This window comes from Hypomesus nipponensis, chromosome 17 (genome assembly GCF_054491055.1).
Source record: "Hypomesus nipponensis isolate SF chromosome 17, ASM5449105v1, whole genome shotgun sequence".
NCBI lineage: Eukaryota > Metazoa > Chordata > Actinopteri > Osmeriformes > Osmeridae > Hypomesus > Hypomesus nipponensis.
Window position 1 is genome coordinate 429,925 of NC_140377.1, and position 17,565 is coordinate 447,489.

At 52.0% G+C, this 17,565-nt stretch overlaps 2 protein-coding genes across 3 annotated transcripts; one reads left to right on the forward strand and one right to left on the reverse strand.

Moving 5' to 3' along the window:
• The first annotated feature begins 652 nt into the window (after positions 1–652).
• Positions 653–2,457, forward strand: b9d1 (B9 protein domain 1). The gene is made up of 7 exons (XM_084677992.1): positions 653–892; positions 1,105–1,173; positions 1,285–1,396; positions 1,487–1,583; positions 1,681–1,743; positions 1,822–1,889; positions 2,008–2,457. The coding sequence occupies exons 1-7, from the start codon at positions 830–832 to the stop codon at positions 2,163–2,165; spliced, it is 630 nt and encodes a 209-aa protein (XP_084534118.1). The 5' UTR covers positions 653–829; the 3' UTR covers positions 2,166–2,457.
• A 78-nt stretch (positions 2,458–2,535) lies between these two features.
• epn2 (epsin 2) lies at positions 2,536–17,150 on the reverse strand. 2 transcript variants are annotated; one of them, XR_014731778.1, is made up of 11 exons: positions 16,733–17,150; positions 13,933–14,599; positions 13,590–13,750; positions 10,863–10,975; positions 10,442–10,555; positions 8,912–9,014; positions 8,362–8,502; positions 8,233–8,262; positions 7,086–7,301; positions 4,083–5,791; positions 2,536–3,968 (listed from the first exon to the last, which is right to left on the reverse strand). XR_014731778.1 is itself a non-coding variant. In XM_084677991.1 (10 exons), the coding sequence occupies exons 2-10, from the start codon at positions 14,361–14,363 to the stop codon at positions 5,484–5,486; spliced, it is 1,617 nt and encodes a 538-aa protein (XP_084534117.1). In that variant the 5' UTR covers positions 14,364–14,599; positions 16,733–17,150; the 3' UTR covers positions 2,536–5,483. The 2 variants fall into 2 exon arrangements, 1 of the variants encoding a protein (XP_084534117.1); XM_084677991.1 differs by having other exon boundaries at positions 2,536–5,791.
• Between the last annotated feature and the right edge of the window lie 415 nt (positions 17,151–17,565).

Below are 17,565 nucleotides of genomic sequence, written 5' to 3' on the forward strand. Positions count from 1 at the left end.
ACATTTATTTTGAAAACTAAAATAAAACAAGTGTGTTGGAAATACGGTTTGATGTGTTTCCAATTGAACTCTTGTCTAGCGAGTAATTAGTTGGTTAATACCTGACTAGGTAGCCAGAACGTATAGCCTATGACTATAACAGAGCCTGTTTAAGGAGAGTTTACCCATTTAGCAAAAATCTGGAAAAATGATTCTATGAAAAAGCTAGTAGTACGGGCCAGGTTCGGGAATAGAACAACGATTTTTGAGGGAGATAGTAGATTGGATATTTTGATAAAATCGACCGGACAAGTCGGGTACCTAATCGGAAATGCAATAACACCAACATCCAGCAGGGCCATTGCCTTAAGACGAGGGGCGAGGGTCTGGCCTAAACCATGCAACGCAGTGAGAGCCCAGGGGTCTGGTTTTGTCGGAAATGGCTGACAGGTCAGATTCAAAGACCAGGGGAGACCTGCCAGGGAGGAAGGAAAAGACAAAGGGGATGAGGTTATATCTACTATTTGCAGAACCCACTAAATATCTTCCGTCGGTTTAGAAATGTAATATCACACTGTCCTTTTTCGCATCAATTTCTTAGCTCATGGCCACCCCCTACTGGAAAAACAATTATCAAAAGTTGTAATGCCCGTGACTAGTTTGGTCCTTACAACGACTCGTAGGTACTGCGTCCTGGCAACGGGTTAGAGCATTTGAGACGCTAGCTAGCAAGCTAGCGCAATAATTAGCCTGTTAGCTCTATATCAGGAGAACATTAAGTCGAAATTGGAATAAACTACTTTTTCGATCGCAATACCTTTTGGTGTGAAGGAGATACTGTGACGCGGAGATGGCTATAAATAACCCATCGGTGTTTCTACTTATGATCAACGGACAAATTGAAGGAGCGAATGTGAGTGGCGCTTGCGAGTCAGTGTTTGTCCTGTAGCTGTAGCTACCAGTATAGTAGCATAGACATGGTACTATCTAACTGAACTGTCTTAGTTTGTCATTTAGCTAAGACATTACAACATTTAACCACAATGTAGCCAAATTACTTGCGTTGACTTGATCAACAGTTAGCTAGACAGGGTAAGGTCATATTGTCTGTGGTTTGTCTATAAGTTTCTAGAGTATGACGACCTGTATTGCAAATACTGCTTCGTCTACGGACACGACTGGGCTCCCACATCTGTGAGTACCTGCAGCAGACTGGACTAAGACTGTGTCAATATCATCATATGCGGAGGCAGGATCAGCGCTCTCTCCCCCTCGTCAACCTCTCGAACTCCTCTCTCTCTGTAGGGCTTAGAAGAGGGCATTTCTCAGATTACATCTAAAGGGAGAGAATCTCCTCACAGGCTGGTGTGGAACTTCCCTCTGGAGATTACCTTCAAGAGCACCAACCCCTTTGGCTGTGAGGAACAAACAGAGGAACACACTCAATCTCTTTCTCATGTATTTATCCTGTGAACGCGTGTTGACGGTGTGTGTGTGTGTGCTGCAGGGCCTCAGGTGGTGGTGAGCGTGTATGGACCTGATGTGTTTGGTAATGATGTGGTGAGAGGTTACGGAGCCACGCACATCCCCTTCACACCAGGACAGTCAGTATCTCCTGCTCCCCATCTGTCCCCTCCTCCTCCTCCTCCTCCTCCTCCTCCTCCTCCTCAGCCTCTAACTCATCTCTCCCATCCCTCTCAGACACACAAGAACCATCCCCATGTTTGTTCCTGAGTCTACATCCAGGCTACAGAAATTCACTAGGTAAGCTAGCTGACTGTTCCTGTGTCTGACTGTGTACCTCTGTCTGACTGTGTTCCTGTGTCTGTCTGTGTTCACCAGCTGGCTGCTGGGAAGACGTCCAGAGTACACAGATCCTAAAGTGGTGGCGCAGGGGGAGGGACGAGAAGGTGTGTAGGATGTGTGCGCTTGTGTTTGCGAGTTTGTGTAAGGGATTATCTCTGTGTGTGTGTGTGTTGAAACTGCTAATCAGTGTTAACTGAGTGGTGTAACTGATCTCTCTCTCAGTGACCAGGGTTCGCTCGCAGGGTTTCGTCACGCTGTCATTCAACATCATCACCAAAGACATGAAGAGACTGGGCTATGACACAACACCTACAGATGGTGTGCACACACACACGGCTTCAGCAACGCAGGCAGCAGGAGAGCAGCTGTACAGCCTGTAATGTAAAAGAAACACACTGCAAAGGATGGTGACTGGAATAGGCCTTCACACACAACCATGGACACTGCAAGAGTGACTCAATAACACTTCACTAAGGGACTATGGACATGTGGCGAGAACCAGTCAGACGAGATTTAATGTATGTATGTATGTATGTATGTATGTATGTATGTATGTTGCAGGTGTGCTCGTGGATCAGGCTGATCCTGAGGACTCTAGCTGACTGTCCATGGTGTGCTTGTAGTTTTGTATTTTTGTATATTTATAATACATTGGTACTGTAATTCATGAAAGGGTTTCCTGTGATGTCTTTGGTGAGTGGGGCTGGAAACCACTGTGCTCCAGTCATGCACACAGGGCAGTACCATAGCTGAAGTCAGACTTTTTATTTGGATGTTTTGCAGCTAGTTCGTTGTGACTTGCTGCAGTTTTAGAGGGTGTTAAAATACCACACTGTGACTCTTCTACAAAAAACCAGTACACAGATAAGGTACAGAACATGATGTTACAATAGTACAAATGATAAATTATATTATACAGTTATAATGCCAAAGAGTTGAGCACATATCCATAAAAAGCAGCCTGCTCCTGGGGTTATGGTACATGTACAGACAGACTGGACCATAAATGCTCATACAGACATGTTTATGCTCAAGTACACGTTAGTCCTCCATGATAAAACCCTAACAAAGCACTGAGACAGAGGAGCTACTTAGCACACACTGAGATATATTCCAGAAGACTCTTCGGCAAAACTAAACGCACAACCACAAGCGTTAAGTTTTTTTTTTTTTTTTTATCAAATTATTTGTAATGTTTGCATATTTAAATGTTGCTTAACGGTGTGTGGTCTGAGGAGCATCACCCTGGCCTGAGAGATGAGGGCGGTCTGCTGGGGGCTGGCCACTTGGCTGTAGCACCACAGCTGACCAGGAGAGGGCACTAGCTCACCCAGAGAAAACCATGGGAACCCTTCACAAAGTGATTTCTGAACAGGGAAGTAATATAAGAAAAAAACTGGATCCTATGGCAGGGATTGATGGAGAGTTTCTACATGTTAGGGTAATAAGAATAACAATGTTTACAAAGAATAAAATAACTAATTAGAAATCACAGACTTCCTGTGACTTTGGGAACAACTGGAGAGAAAAAGGCTTGTGCTTATAGAGTAGTACTATATAACCACAGAGGAAGAGAGACATGTACAGGCTGATGGGGAGAGAGAGAGAGCATTTGAGAAGAGTGATACATGGCTTAGCTAGTGTACAGCCCTGAAACAGGAAGGCTCGACTATGGACTCTACATTTAGGAGGAAAATAAAACATAACTAATAAACATGAAGTAAAGACAATAAGACATGGCAGCTCTGTTGTCCTGCATGTGTCATATACTGTTGCTCAGAGTCACCTCATCCAACCACCCCTGTGTGCAGACACCTGTCTTTAGGATTAGGGTGTGTGTGTGTTTGATGGCTAATGTACTTGCAGGCAGATTAGCCAACGTAACGTGAATCCACTTGGGGCCCAGATCTGACCCACGATGCAGTGGACTGATCACACCTCGTAAACACTCAAGATCTCACACGCAGCAACGGCAAAGAGTGGAAACATGCACACACTGCCTGAATGTTACTCCACCCTCTAGGAATACTGCTCTATGGAGATAGAGAGAGGTGGGGCAGAGAGAGAGGAAGAGAGAGCGGGAGAGAACGAGGCCTATAGTACCAGCAGATATCACCTCAAGGTCTCCTCTACTGGGCTTGCTCTGGCAGGTTTGTTAAAGAACACTTGAAGGTTCCAAACAGCTAGACACACACACACACAGGCAGATACAGACACCGACAGACATCGAGACAAATGAGCAGATATTACTGAAGGATACATGATCATGGTTATACAAACAACAATAAGATTCAAACCTGATGTGAAGTCATCAGCACGGCCTACATGAACACCTCTGAGCAGAAGGCAGCTCCTCTGTGGTGCGTCCTTGCCGCATCCTGCCCTTTGACCCCGTAGAACCCCCCCACAGCCCCTGGCCTGTACAGCCTGGAGAGGAGGGCAGGAACGTGTGACACCACAGGGTCTGGAGGGAGGTGTTGCATCACTAAGCTGGGTTCAGAAAAACGCCCCCGTGTTCAATACTGATCAGGGGTGATTGGGGAGGGGCAGTTCCCACAATACCGCTGTGCTCCCCTCAGTCACAGCTAGCCAGGAAGCAGGCAGGCAGGCAGTGCAGGGGGAGGACTGGACTTGCACCCCAGTCCTCCCTGACACACCCAGATGGCAGGTCTTCCTCACAGTGATGTCAAGTTTACAGTTCTTGTGGTTGTTGACCTCTGGGGGGGGGGGGGTCAGAGTTCATGTGGAGGGTCGGAGCGTGTCAGACCTCGGCAGTGACCTCAAAGAGTTGGGAGCAGTACCGGGGGTCACGACCTTGCTCTCTCTCCGGCTAAGGACCAGCGGTGAGCCAACAGTCACAGAAAGAAACATGTGCAAAATCCCTGCTTAATAACACACACAGTCAGCTGTAACACACACACACACCTACCTAACTGTAACCTCCTCCACATCCACAGTCCTACACACACACAGTCTAAACTGAAGCCTACTGGAATACACACAGTGTATAAGCACCAACACACACTGGCATACATACATACATACACACACACACACACACACACACACACACAGCTGGTTGGGGTAATAAAAAGGTTAGCTTAGAGTAAATACATAACCTGCTCCCAGACAGACTAGCATTAGTAGATGAGTGAGCTCTGCAGCTCTCATGCTCCCTGGGGATGGGGGGGGGGCCTGGGTGGAGGAGAGAGACAGAGAGAGAGACAGAGAAAGAGACAGAGAGAGAGACAGAGAAAGAGACAGAGAGAGAGACAGAGAGAGAGACAGAGAGAGAGACAGAGAGAGAGAGAGACAGAGAAAGAGACAGAGAGAGAGACAGAGAGAGAGACAGAGAGAGAGACAGAGAAAGAGACAGAGAGAGAGACAGAGAAAGAGACAGAGAGAGAGACAGAGAGAGAGACAGAGAGAGAGAGAGACAGAGAAAGAGACAGAGAGAGAGACAGAGAGAGAGACAGAGAGAGAGACAGAGAAAGACAGAGAGAGAGAGACAGACAGAGAGAGAGACAGAGAAAGGACAGGAGGTGGAGGAGAGACAGTTTTCTCTCTGCTCATATAAAAACTGTAAACACCACTGCTAGTCCAACAAGTCTCCGGAGAGTGACACTGTATGAGGGCGCAGGTGACTGGGCAGCTTGTAGGGCAGAGACAGGGCAGGAAGGGGTTAGCCCTCCCCCACCTCACAGCAGGAAGGGGTTGGTGGTTCCGGGCGGCTGGGCTCCCTGGGGGCCCAGGCTGCTGCTCATGAGGGGCTGGGGCATGGACATGGAGGCAGGGAGGGCCCCTGGCACCCCCACGCCTGGCATCATGCGGCCCCCCACAGGCACCATGCTGATGGGCTGGGGGGGCAGGGAGGACAGGGCCAGGGGCTCCGCCATGCTTCCAAAGCCCAGGGGCATGGGGCTGACGCGCAGCTGGTTGAGGGTGGGAGGGACTGGCTGGCTGAGCTGGAAGGGATTGGCCTGGGCGGCCGGCGCGGGAGCGGAACCTGTGGAGAGGAGGCAGGGTTAGACAGAGTGGAGGGTCAAGGTCGTCTGGCTGGGAGTTCCTACTAACCCTAACCCTACTGTGTCTGCTAGTCCGGCTGGGAGTTCCTACTGTGTCTGCTAATCTGGCTGGGAGTTCCTGCTGTGTCTGCTAGTCTGGCTGGGAGTTCCTGCTGTGTCTGCTAGTCTGGCTGGGAGTTCCTGCTAAGTCTGCTAGTCTGGCTGGGAGTTCCTACTGTGTCTGCTAGTCTGGCTGGGAGTTCCTGCTGTGTCTGCTAGTCTGGCTGGGAGTTCCTGCTGTGTCTGCTAGTCTGGCTGGGAGTTCCTGCTGTGTCTGCTAGTCTGGCTGGGAGTTCCTGCTGTGTCTGCTAGTCTGGCTGGGAGTTCCTGCTGTGTCTGCTAGTCTGGCTGGGAGTTCCTGCTGTGTCTGCTAGTCTGGCTGGGAGTTCCTGCTGTGTCTGCTAGTCTGGCTGGGAGTTCCTGCTGTGTCTGCTAGTCTGGCTGGGAGTTCCTACTGTGTCTGCTAGTCTGGCTGGGAGTTCCTGCTGTGTCTGCTAGTCTGGCTGGGAGTTCCTGCTAAGTCTGCTAGTCTGGCTGGGAGTTCCTACTGTGTCTGCTAGTCTGGCTGGGAGTTCCTGCTGTGTCTGCTAGTCTGGCTGGGAGTTCCTACTGTGTCTGCTAGTCTGGCTGGGAGTTCCTACTGTGTCTGCTAGTCCAGCTGGGAGTTCCTGCTGTGTCTGCTAGTCCGGCTGGGAGTTCCTGCTGTGTCTGCTAGTCTGGATGGGAGTTCCTACTGTGTCTGCTAGTCTGGCTGGGAGTTCCTGCTGTGTCTGCTAGTCTGGCTGGGAGTTCCTGCTGTGTCTGCTAGTCTGGCTGGGAGTTCCTACTGTGTCTGCTAGTCCGGCTGGGAGTTCCTGCTGTGTCTGCTAGTCTGGCTGGGAGTTCCTGCTGTGTCTGCTAGTCTGGCTGGGAGTTCCTGCTGTGTCTGCTAGTCTGACTGGGAGTTCCTGCTGTGTCTGCTAGTCTGGCTGGGAGTTCCTGCTGTGTCTGCTTGTCTGGCTGGGAGTTCCTGCTGTGTCTGCTAGTCTGGCTGGGAGTTCCTGCTGTGTCTGCTAGTCTGGCTGGGAGTTCCTACTGTGTCTGCTTGTCTGGCTGGGAGTTCCTACTGTGTCTGCTTGTCTGGCTGGGAGTTCCTGCTGTGTCTGCTAGTCTGGCTCAAGCTTCCAGTGTCACGTCCAGCAGCCCCAGACAGCAGCAAGGCCAAGTGTGATACAAGGAGCCAGGCTGTGTGTGTACCTGCGGAGGCCAGGAAGGGGTTGACGGTGGGGGCTGGCTGGGGGGGCTTGCAGATCAGGGAATCCAGGTTGACCAGGGCGGCGTTGGGCCCCAGGAAGGACTCAGGGGTCTTGCGTGTGGCGCTGCTGCTGGGCAGGGGGTCAAACAGGTCCATACTGAGGCTGCCCCCTCCTCCTCTGCTCTGGGAGGGTAGGGATGACACGCCTCCACCGTCACCTGGACCAACACACACACACACTTCAATCTATTACTTTTATCACTTGTATTATTGTTTTTGTTGATTTTATGTAAAGCACCTTGAGCTGCAATTCCTGTATGAAATGTGCTATATAAATAAAGTCTTACTTACTTACTTACACAAAGTCAAAACACTCACACTAGCTGACACAGAGTGGGCAGGTGGAGAGGGAAGGTGGACTAGGGTTAGCAGAGGAGCACAGGTGAGTGACAGTGAGGACAGGTGAGTGACAGTGAGGACAGGTGAGTGACAGTGGGGACAGGTGAGTGACAGTGAGTGACAGTGAGGACAGGTGAGTGACAGTGGGGACAGGTGAGTGACAGTGAGTGACAGTGAGGACAGGTGAGTGACAGTGGGGACAGGTGAGTGACAGTGGGGACAGTGAGGACAGGTGAGTGACAGTGAGGACAGGTGAGTGACAGTGGGGACAGGTGAGTGACAGTGAGTGACAGTGAGGACAGGTGAGTGACAGTGGGGACAGGTGAGTGACAGTGAGGACAGGTGAGTGACAGTGGGGACAGGTGAGTGACAGTGGGGACAGGTGAGTGACAGTGGGGACAGGTGAGTGACAGTGAGTGACAGTGAGTGACAGTGAGTGACAGTGAGGACAGGTGAGTGACAGTGGGGACAGGTGAGTGACAGTGGGGACAGGTGAGTGACAGTGAGTGACAGTGAGGACAGGTGAGTGACAGTGGGGACAGGTTAGTGACAGTGAGTGACAGTGAGGACAGGTGAGTGACAGTGAGTGACAGTGAGTGACAGTGAGTGACAGTGAGTGACAGTGAGTGACAGTGAGTGACAGTGAGGACAGGTGAGTGACAGTGAGGACAGGTGAGTGACAGTGAGTGACAGTGAGGACAGGTGAGTGACAGTGAGGATAGAGGATCTGGCTGTCCTCTGTAGACGTACCGTTAGACACACCGAACAGGTCAAAGCTACCTGTGAACGTCACACACACCTGTGGGTTAGAGTCTGCTTCCATTTATGAGAGGATATTGTTTGAGTGTTATGATATGCCTTTATGATGCCTGTGTGTACCTGTCCCTCTATTGGAGTTCCAGGGGTCAGGGCCAGAAGCAGAGTTGCTTCCCCAGGGATCACTGCTCTTTATGGGGGGAGCAGAGGAGGAGGAGGGGGGTCCCCAGGGGTCCACTGGTGCTGCAGGCTTGGGAGCTGCACCTGTGAGGAGAGGGAGGGCAAGGGATGAGAGGCCAGTCCAGTCACACACACACTCAGTTAACACACTGTACAAGACACAGCAGGCTTTTCTCTCCTTCAGTCATCCTCAAGATTTTCCTTTCTCCACCCCTCCCTCCTCCTTCCACCTGTCCCTTCCTCACTCCACCCCTCCCTCCTCCCTCCACCTGTCCCTTCCTCACTCCACCCCTCCCTCCTCCCTCCACCTGTCCCTCCCTCCACCCTCTTCAGTGGAGTTATGTGACAGAGCAGGTACAGCAGCATTCCTACTAAGAGGCCCACTGCTAAGAGCTGCTGGTGACACAAACACAGCAAGTCACGCACCCCAGTTCCTGCACTCTATCACACACTATCACACACTCTGTGTGTGTGTGTGTGTGTGTGTGCGTACCATAGGACTGCCAGGGGTCTGGGGCAGCTGCCCCTGCTCCCCAGGGCTCTGGCCTGGACTCTCCCTCTGGAACATCCATCAGGTCCATGAGAGAAGACTGAGGCTGGACACCCAGCAGGGGGCAAGAGAGAGGGGGGGCGGGGGGGGGACAGGGAGACAGGGAACAGAGGGAGAGAGGAATGCAGAGAGGTAAAGTTAGCATCCAGCCAGACAGGTCTGTGACAATGTTACACAAGTTTCCTTAACTGCACTTTCAGCTGGAACCTGACCCCAACCCAAACCTGATCCTCTTCCTCAACCACATCATGATCTGAATCAGACTGAGCAGGATGGGATCTCTCCAGGAGCAGGACTGAGCAGGCATGGTCTAGCCTCGGGGTCTAGCCTCGGGGTCTAGCCTTGTGGTCTAGCCTCGTGGTCTAACCTCGTGGTCTAACCTCGTGGTCTAACCTCGGGGTCTAGCCTCGTGGTCTAACCTCGGGGTCTAGCCTCGTGGTCTAGCCTCGTGGTCTAACCTCGGGGTCTAACCTCGTGGTCTAACCTCGGGGTCTAACCTCGGGGTCTAGCCTCGTGGTCTAACCTCGGGGTCTAGCCTCGTGGTCTAACCTCGGGGTCTAGCCTCGTGGTCTAACCTCGGGGTCTAGCCTCGTGGTCTAACCTCGGGGTCTAGCCTCGTGGTCTAGCCTCGTGGTCTAACCTCGGGGTCTAGCCTCGAGCTAGCTCCAGGTCTCCCTGTTGACACTGTGAGCAGCATCATCTTGGTGCATAACGCCTGGGACACACTGGGTACGTCATCACCATACTGACCATTTACATTTAGTCATTTAGCAGACGCTCTTATCCAGAGCGACTTACAGTAAGTACAGGGACATTCCCCCCGAGGCAAGTAGGGTGAAGTGCCTTGCCCAAGGACACAACGTCTTTTGGCACGGCGGGGAATCGATCCGGCAACCTTCTGATTACTAGCCCGACTCCCTCACCGCTCAGCCATCTGACTCCCCAGATGGCTGAGCGACCAGATGTTAACCATCAGCACATAATCACCTCCTTCATCACACACCAAAAACCTTAGAAAAAACACTACTACTTGTTTTTATTTATTCCTATGACATCATAGGAGGACATCATTAGAATTGAACAATTTGTGCAAAAACACAGAGTGGGGGATCGTGAGAGCTGTGGTTGCTTCCCTATACGGGCCTGGGGGGTAGGGCCTGGGGGCGGGGCCTGGGGGGTAGGGCCTGGGGGGCGGGGCCTGGGGGGTAGGGCCTGGGGGCGGGGCCTGGGGGGCGGGGCCTGGGGGGTAGGGCCTGGGGGCGGGGCCTGGGGGGTAGGGCCTGGGGGCGGGGCCTGGGGGCGGGGCCTGGGGGGTAGGGCCTGGGGGGTAGGGCCTGGGGGGCGGGGCCTGGGGGCAGGGCTTGGGGGCAGGGCCACCCTAATGATGGGAAACTGGCCTGACAGACAGGCGGGAAGCAGAGGGAAAATATCAGTCCTATTATGACTGAGTCAGTTTCCTCTGTGTGTGTGTACCTCCCTCTTCTTCTTGGCCAGTTTGGCAGAACCAGGTTCAGTGGAAGGTCCTTTCTTGCTCTCCTCCAAAGCCATCTGTAGTCTCAGATCATCCCCCCGACGGATACGCTCCTCCTGAGGAGGGAGAGAGAGAGAGAGAGAGAGAGAGAGAGAGAGAGAGAGAGAGAGAGAGAGAGAGAGAGAGAGAGAGAGAGAGAGAGAGAGAGAGAGAGAGAGAGAGAGAGAGAGAGAGAGGAGGGAGGGAGGGAGAGAGAGAGAGAGAGAGAGAGAGAGAGAGAGAGAGAGAGAGAGAGAGAGAGAGAGAGAGAGAGAGAGAGAGAGAGAGAGAGAGAGAGAGAGAGATTGAGGGAGAATGTATTCTTTGTTTTACATCCTTTCACTAAACATCTGATGGGACAGGAGTGTGTGTGTGTGTGTGTACCTGTTCTGCAGCCTCTCTGCTCATGGCCAGGGCCAGCTGCAGCTGCAGCTCCTCCTCCCCGCTGGTCTGTGGGCGGGCCTGCTCCAGCTCTGAGCCCGGCGCCGGAGACGTGGCTGCAACACACACACACACACACAGCATCTCTCTGTCTGTGTGTTCCACTGGGAGAGGGTATGTCCATTGAACAAGAGGCGTAGGCGATGTTTGTAAGACATATGTACTGACTGACACAATGAAGGACAATCACCATGGTGTGTGTGTGTTTCATCATGTTTACAGTTGATTTCCTGGAAACTGATAGTGTGTTGAAAATGGAAAATGTGACAGTGTTGGTTTCCATAGAAACCAAGGCGGGGGAGGAGATGACAGAGCATGATGACATCACAAGTCTGTGTTTCTGCCCTGCCCTCCTTCCTTCCTTCTGCTTGGTGTTTCAATGCGCTCTCCCTCTCCCTCTCTGTCCCTCTCTCTCTCTCTCTCGCTCGCTCTCTCTCGTTCTCTCTCGCTCGCTCTCTCTCTCGCTCTAGTCTCTCCCTTTGTGTCTCTTAATGCACATCTTAAAATAAAGGACTAGTGGAGACATGCTCCCACACAGATCTCTGGAGACAGCATGGGACACACACACACACACACACACACACATACATACAGGAGCCAACCAAAGAACAGAAAACCCAGACCCTTGCAGTAGCTGAGCCATCCTTCACTAAGCAGACAGAGATGATGACACGAGGAGCAGAAGTATGAGGTCAGAGGACGACTACCTACAGAACAACCCTCACCCCCAAACTCACAGCAGGGAAACCTGATCAACTGCCCCAGACCAGCCCTCCTGGTGCTCTTCCTGCCCTCCTGGTGCTCTCCCTGCCCTCCTGGTGCTCTCCCTGCCACCCTGGTGCTCTTCCTGCCCCCCTGGTGCTCTCCCTGCCCTCCTGGTGCTCTTCCTGCTCTCCCTGCCCCCCTGGTGCTCTTCCTGCCCTCCTGGTGCTCTCCCTGCCCTCCTGGTGCTCTCCCTGCCCTCCCTGCCCTCCTGGTGCTCTCCCTGCCCTCCTGGTGCTCTTCCTGCCCTCCTGGTGCTCTCCCTGCCACCCCTGGTGCTCTTCCTGCCACCCTGGTGCTCTCCCTGCCCCCCTGGTGCTCTCCCTGCCCTCCTGGTGCTCTCCCTGCCCTCCTGGTGCTCTTCCTGTCACCCTGGTGCTCTCCCTGCCCTCCTGGTGCTCTTCCTGTCACCCTGGTGCTCTTCCTGCCCTCCTGGTGCTCTTCCTGTCACCCTGGTGCTCTCCCTGCCCTCCTGGTGCTCTTCCTGTCACCCTGGTGCTCTCCCTGCCCTCCTGGTGCTCTTCCTGCCACCCTGGTGCTCTTCCTGCCCTCCTGGTGCTCTTCCTGCCACCCTGGTGCTCTTCCTGCCCTCCTGGTGCTCTCCCTGCCCCCCTGGTGCTCTCCCTGCCCTCCTGGTGCTCTTCCTGCCCTCCTGGTGCTCTTCCTGCCCTCCTGGTGCTCTTCCTGCCCCCCTGGTGCTCTTCCTGCCACCCTGGTGCTCTCCCTGCCACCCTGGTGCTCTCCCTGCCCTCCTGGTGCTCTCCCTGCCCCCCAGGGGCCCCAGCACACAAATACACCACACGAGCCATTTCAGCCCCACTTCCCCCTAGAAGGAACCAACCCCTGATGACTTCCATCCTGGAAGCCGACCCCCAGGGTGAACCTGATGGAGTCTCTCATCCCCAGGGGTTGGAACCACTGAGTAGCATTGGTCAGGGACGGACACCACTACAGGAAGATGATGGTGTGAAGCTGATTTGGATCTCATGGCTGCCACAGCCATGGGTTTGGCACTGGTTGGTTAAAAATTGAGGAAATGACAACAAACACTCTGAATAGCTCTAGTCAGTCACTCAGCTGTTGGTTCATTCACACCCAGATCGGACAATACCAGGAAGTTTCCACTGGAATCCTAAATATTCCCTTCAGAAACACCCTGAGTGAAACCTCAGTCCTGGTGACTGTTGGAGCTTCATTCAAGACAGGTGAGGGTCAGGGACAGTGATCACATTGATCACACAGACGGACACAGGACCAAAGAGCTTGGATTCAGTGACCTGAAGATTAAGGATTAGGTGGAAGAGAGGAAAGATCTGTGTCTCTTATCTGTCACTGTCCCTGTGTCTCTCTCTCTTATCTGTCACTGTCCCTGTGTCTCTCTCTCTTATCTGTCACTGTCCCTGTGTCTCTCTCTCTTATCTGTCACTGTCCCTGTGTCTCTCTCTCTTATCTGTCACTGTCCCTGTGTCTCTCTCTCTTATCTGTCACTGTCCCTGTGTCTCTCTCTCTTATCTGTCACTGTCCCTGTGTCTCTCTCTCTTATCTGTCACTGTCCCTGTGTCTCTCTCTCGTATCTGTCCTGTCTATGCTGAAGGGAGGATCATGTTGCTCTCAGGAGACCAGAAACAGATTATTCTGTCATGTGGAAGAGGGGGTGAACTCTACATCCTCCTCGGCTGTGTGTGTGTGCGTGTGTGTGTGTGTCACAGCCTGTGCATGCCTCCAAAGCTCAGGAATGTGCCCCTACTGCAGGCTTGTACAGCCCAGAGCCAGGGGGAGGGGCTACACTCAAGTTCTAGGCCAAAGTTACACAAACTAGGGCAGAAGCATGAACAGAAGTCTGATGTGTGTGTGTGTGTGTGTGTGTGTGTGTGTGTGTGTAGTCCTGACTCCACAAAGTATACTTACAGCCATGGTAGGAAGCAGGCGAGCCCTCTGACTTGCCGTACTCCTCAGAGTAGGAGGTGGAGAGGTTGGGCTGGGACGAGCCCCTGCCAAAGCCCATCTGGGCAGCAGCTCCCGTGGTGGAGACCTGGGCCATGCGCTCCTTCGTCTTCAACGCCTGGGACCTGGCACACACACACACACACACAGCAGGTCAGTGTATTGGTCTACGCTCTTTCCCGACACACACAGTATCATTAACAGTGGGAGGACCTAACCCCAACCTTCTCACACAACACAACAGTTTGGTCATAGCCCACCCATCCCATAATAATCTCCTGGGGTGTGCAAGGCAGCCCCTCCTGACCTCTCTCCTTTGAGCCTGTCTTCATCCTTGAGGAGCACCACCAGCTGCTTGCTCTTCTCCCGGACGTTGATGCCCTGGTCCTTCCCATCCCGGTCCACGTACTGGAAGTCCTTCAGTGTCTGGATGGCGAAGATGTTCTCCTTGCACTGCAGTGCGACGCGCTCCGAGCCCGTCTTCATCAGGTAGTCCAGCAGGGTCAGGGCCTTGTACACGTGGCGCCAGTTCTTGCCATGGTCGTTGAGGCGTTTCCAGATCATGCTCATGATCTCAGAGAAGGCCACCACGTTGTAGGTCAGGTCGGCGATCTCCGACATCAGCGAGGACGAGGGGCCCCACGAGTCATTGGAGGTGGCCTCGCGCACCTTCTTCTCGGCGTCAGAGTAGTTGTTGACCATGTTCTTCATCTGACGCCGGATGGTGGAGCTCGGCATGGCGGCAATGGTGATGGTGGACACGCAGCGGGTAGACACGCTCTCTCACACAGGAGAGTTAGGCTCACACACTCTCAAGAGGGAGGTGTGTGTGTGTGATAGAATGTTCTGTTTTGTGTGTGTGTGCTAGGAAGCCTCTCCAGCCCAGTGACGTGTTGCTGAGTCCTCTAGAACTGAGTCTGTTAAAACCATCTCCACACGCCAGGAGCCGACAGCACACACAACCACGCCATCACCTAGAAACACGAGAGAGAGAGACAGAGAGAGGATGAGTCAGTTCTGTGGCAGAGGAACACAACACAGTGACAGTAAATAAGAGTGAAGCCTACATAGAGGAAGGAAGAAGAGGCAACGTTTCCACTGTAACAGCAGCCAGGGTTAGGGACACTTCAACACAATACACCATCTGAGGAACTGGGCTGCTGTTTCCCTGTGAGGTTTCTGTCTGTTACCAGCATTGACTGTGGGAAGAGAGGATGCCCGTCATCTCTGATTGGAAGCTGTGATAGGGCAAGTCTGTCTGCCACCTCAGCACTCCTGACTTCCTGTAGCTCCCTTCCTGTAGATCCACATGTGAGCTCCCCTCACAGCTCTCCTCTGTACCGCACACACACACTCACACAGCTGGGGAACCTACTAACCACTCACCCCAGAGGCTTCACATGCCTGTCACAGGGCCATGACCTGGGTAGTGAGTGAGAGGCAGGGGGAGTGAGACTGGAGTAGAGCTGGGAGAAGAGGGGAGAGCTGTGGCAGTAACATGCATCCTGTCTGGGTTACCTGAAACCCTGACAGCATGCACACACATGCCCTCCTGGCAAGCTCTTCTTTAGGGGGTGGTTGGGTGTGTTTGGGTGTAAATATCCTGTAAAATGTTCACGGTAAAGCACCATCAAGTTTTTAATGCAAGTACCCTACTTCTGAGTGTAGTAGTGTGTGTGTGTGTGTGTGTGTGTGTGTGTGTGTGTGTGTGTGTGTGTGTCGGCTGGGCTTCCTGCTTGGTGATGCTGAGGAAAGGCAGCTGAAGGAATGAGGGTGAGGAGAAGGCAGGGGTGACGGGGGTGTAGGGGGAGGTGGGGGGTAACAAAACAACTTGGCACATCCCGTAAATTCACTTAAAGGCTCTGAAATGTGACTCTAACTCCTCCCCCCTCTCCTCTCCCCTGCATCAGTGTGAATACCGCTCCAGCCTAATGACACATCTGCTGCTATAATCACCTATTCACACAGTAGACAAGAGGAAGAGAGAAACGCCTGTCTCCCCCCGGAACAACCCCCCCTCCCTCCCTCCCCAGCCAAGGAAGCCTGCACACAGGCAGGGTCTGTGTAGTGTGCCTGTGTTACTAGGCCTCCTCCACAACTCTGGCTCTTATCAGAGCACCAGCCGTTTCTCCGCCAGACCAGCCATCTACAGGGCAGATCCCACATTCACTGAAGCCGCGAGGCCATACACCCGCTAGACGACACCTGCTATTACGTTCAGATTTAGCGTTTTTTTTGCTTGTTTTTTTTTTTTACAGTTATAACCCAAGCTCTGTTAGATATCTGGGGGTACATTTGTATGTCAATAGATTAATAACCATGGATTTGCTCCTTGTCCACTATCGCTGAAGATGCCCAGAACATTGATCGTCAACTCATGCCTTCTAATGTCCGGCTCAGCAAATTCTGAAGCAACCACATAGTTTTAACTACCATGCAGCGTTTAGACCAACTAACCTATCTAGCTAACCACCAGTTGTGGTAATTGTATGCGACCAAAAAGTTTCTTTGAACAGCTACTTGCTAACAACAGCAAATCACATTTTCAATCATCTTGCCCCGACATTTAACAATCTCACCGAAACTGAGGACATTGAACTTGCTAGCTGCTGTTTGTGTGCTTCGCAAGCTATGTCTTTATCTGGCCAATTGATAATTATCTTGCCACTGTTTTTGAAAACGATACCAAAAAGCGAACATTTCCAAACGTATGGGTCCAACAATGCACAGGTAACCAGCTAACTTTAGCTAGTACCGTTAGCTTGTTATCTATTAGCTAGCAAGTTGCTAGAATGAACTCAGCAAATGGTCCTTGATATCTAGTCTGCGCTTTCAGAAGTCAAACCTGCAGTAGTAAACGTTAATCAAACTGACAAATACCAAATTACACTTTGCCTAAACAGTTAAAATTCAGTTCAGGCAAACAATTAGCTCAAGTGACACCAGAACACACTAAATGAGCCGTTCCTTACAATGGTCAGACTAGCTAGCTGGCTAACAAAGCTATGTAGCTAACGTTGCTAGGGACTGTACTTGGTGGAGATGTCGCCGAAGAAGCATCGCAAGGAGTTTGGACTCCCCTCTAGGCAAAACAATGAGCGACTTACCATTCTTCGGAACTTGTTCGAGGTACAACTGGAATTCCGGGGATTTAAACCCATACGTTAAGGAAATAAATTTCGTAAAACGCCAAGGATATTTCGAGGATAACGAGTTTTTTTTGTTGGATGAGGCTTGTTGCGCCTTCGCGTATTGTTGCTATGGTTAGCAAGCCAGCTAGCCTAGCACAAGCTTACACGTCTGCGCTTCCACTGGTCCCTGTGAACCCCACTCAGCCCACAACATGGCGGGCAGATCCTTCGCTCAGGGAGGGGGGCAGCGCAGGCGGGGAAGGGTGTGACCAAAGCAGTTTGACTCGCCTAGACAAAAACCTCTGTCCTTCCCTTCTGAAGAATTTATTTACATGTTGAGCAATGGTGAGGGAACTTTTTTGATTTACCACAAAGAGATCATTGGAGTTATGCAGTCTTGTATTTCTATGTGGTGTGTTATGTATTTCCATTGAAGAAAGACGAACGGTCAAGTGGTGTTCATCATCAGGTTTCTGTGGATTCCTGCAAACTTTCCTTTACCGTTTTTACTTTAACTTCTTACCTTATCTGTCATCTGCCTTGTTTTTTTATAAGCTGTAAAAGAAACACTGGAAACTGGTTAAACAGGGAACAACTTCAGAAACAGGTCCTTTACACTTCATGTTGCTTTAATGATAAATCATCGCCAGGGGCGCAGCCAGGAATTTCGGGCCCCATTAATGTTTTTTTTATTTTTATAATTTAGTTTTTAAATTTTTGGGGGGCCCCTGTCAGTCTGGGGCCCTTAGAATCGTCCCAACTCCCCCCCCCCCCCCCCCCCCCCCCCCCCTATACGGCGCCCCTGATCA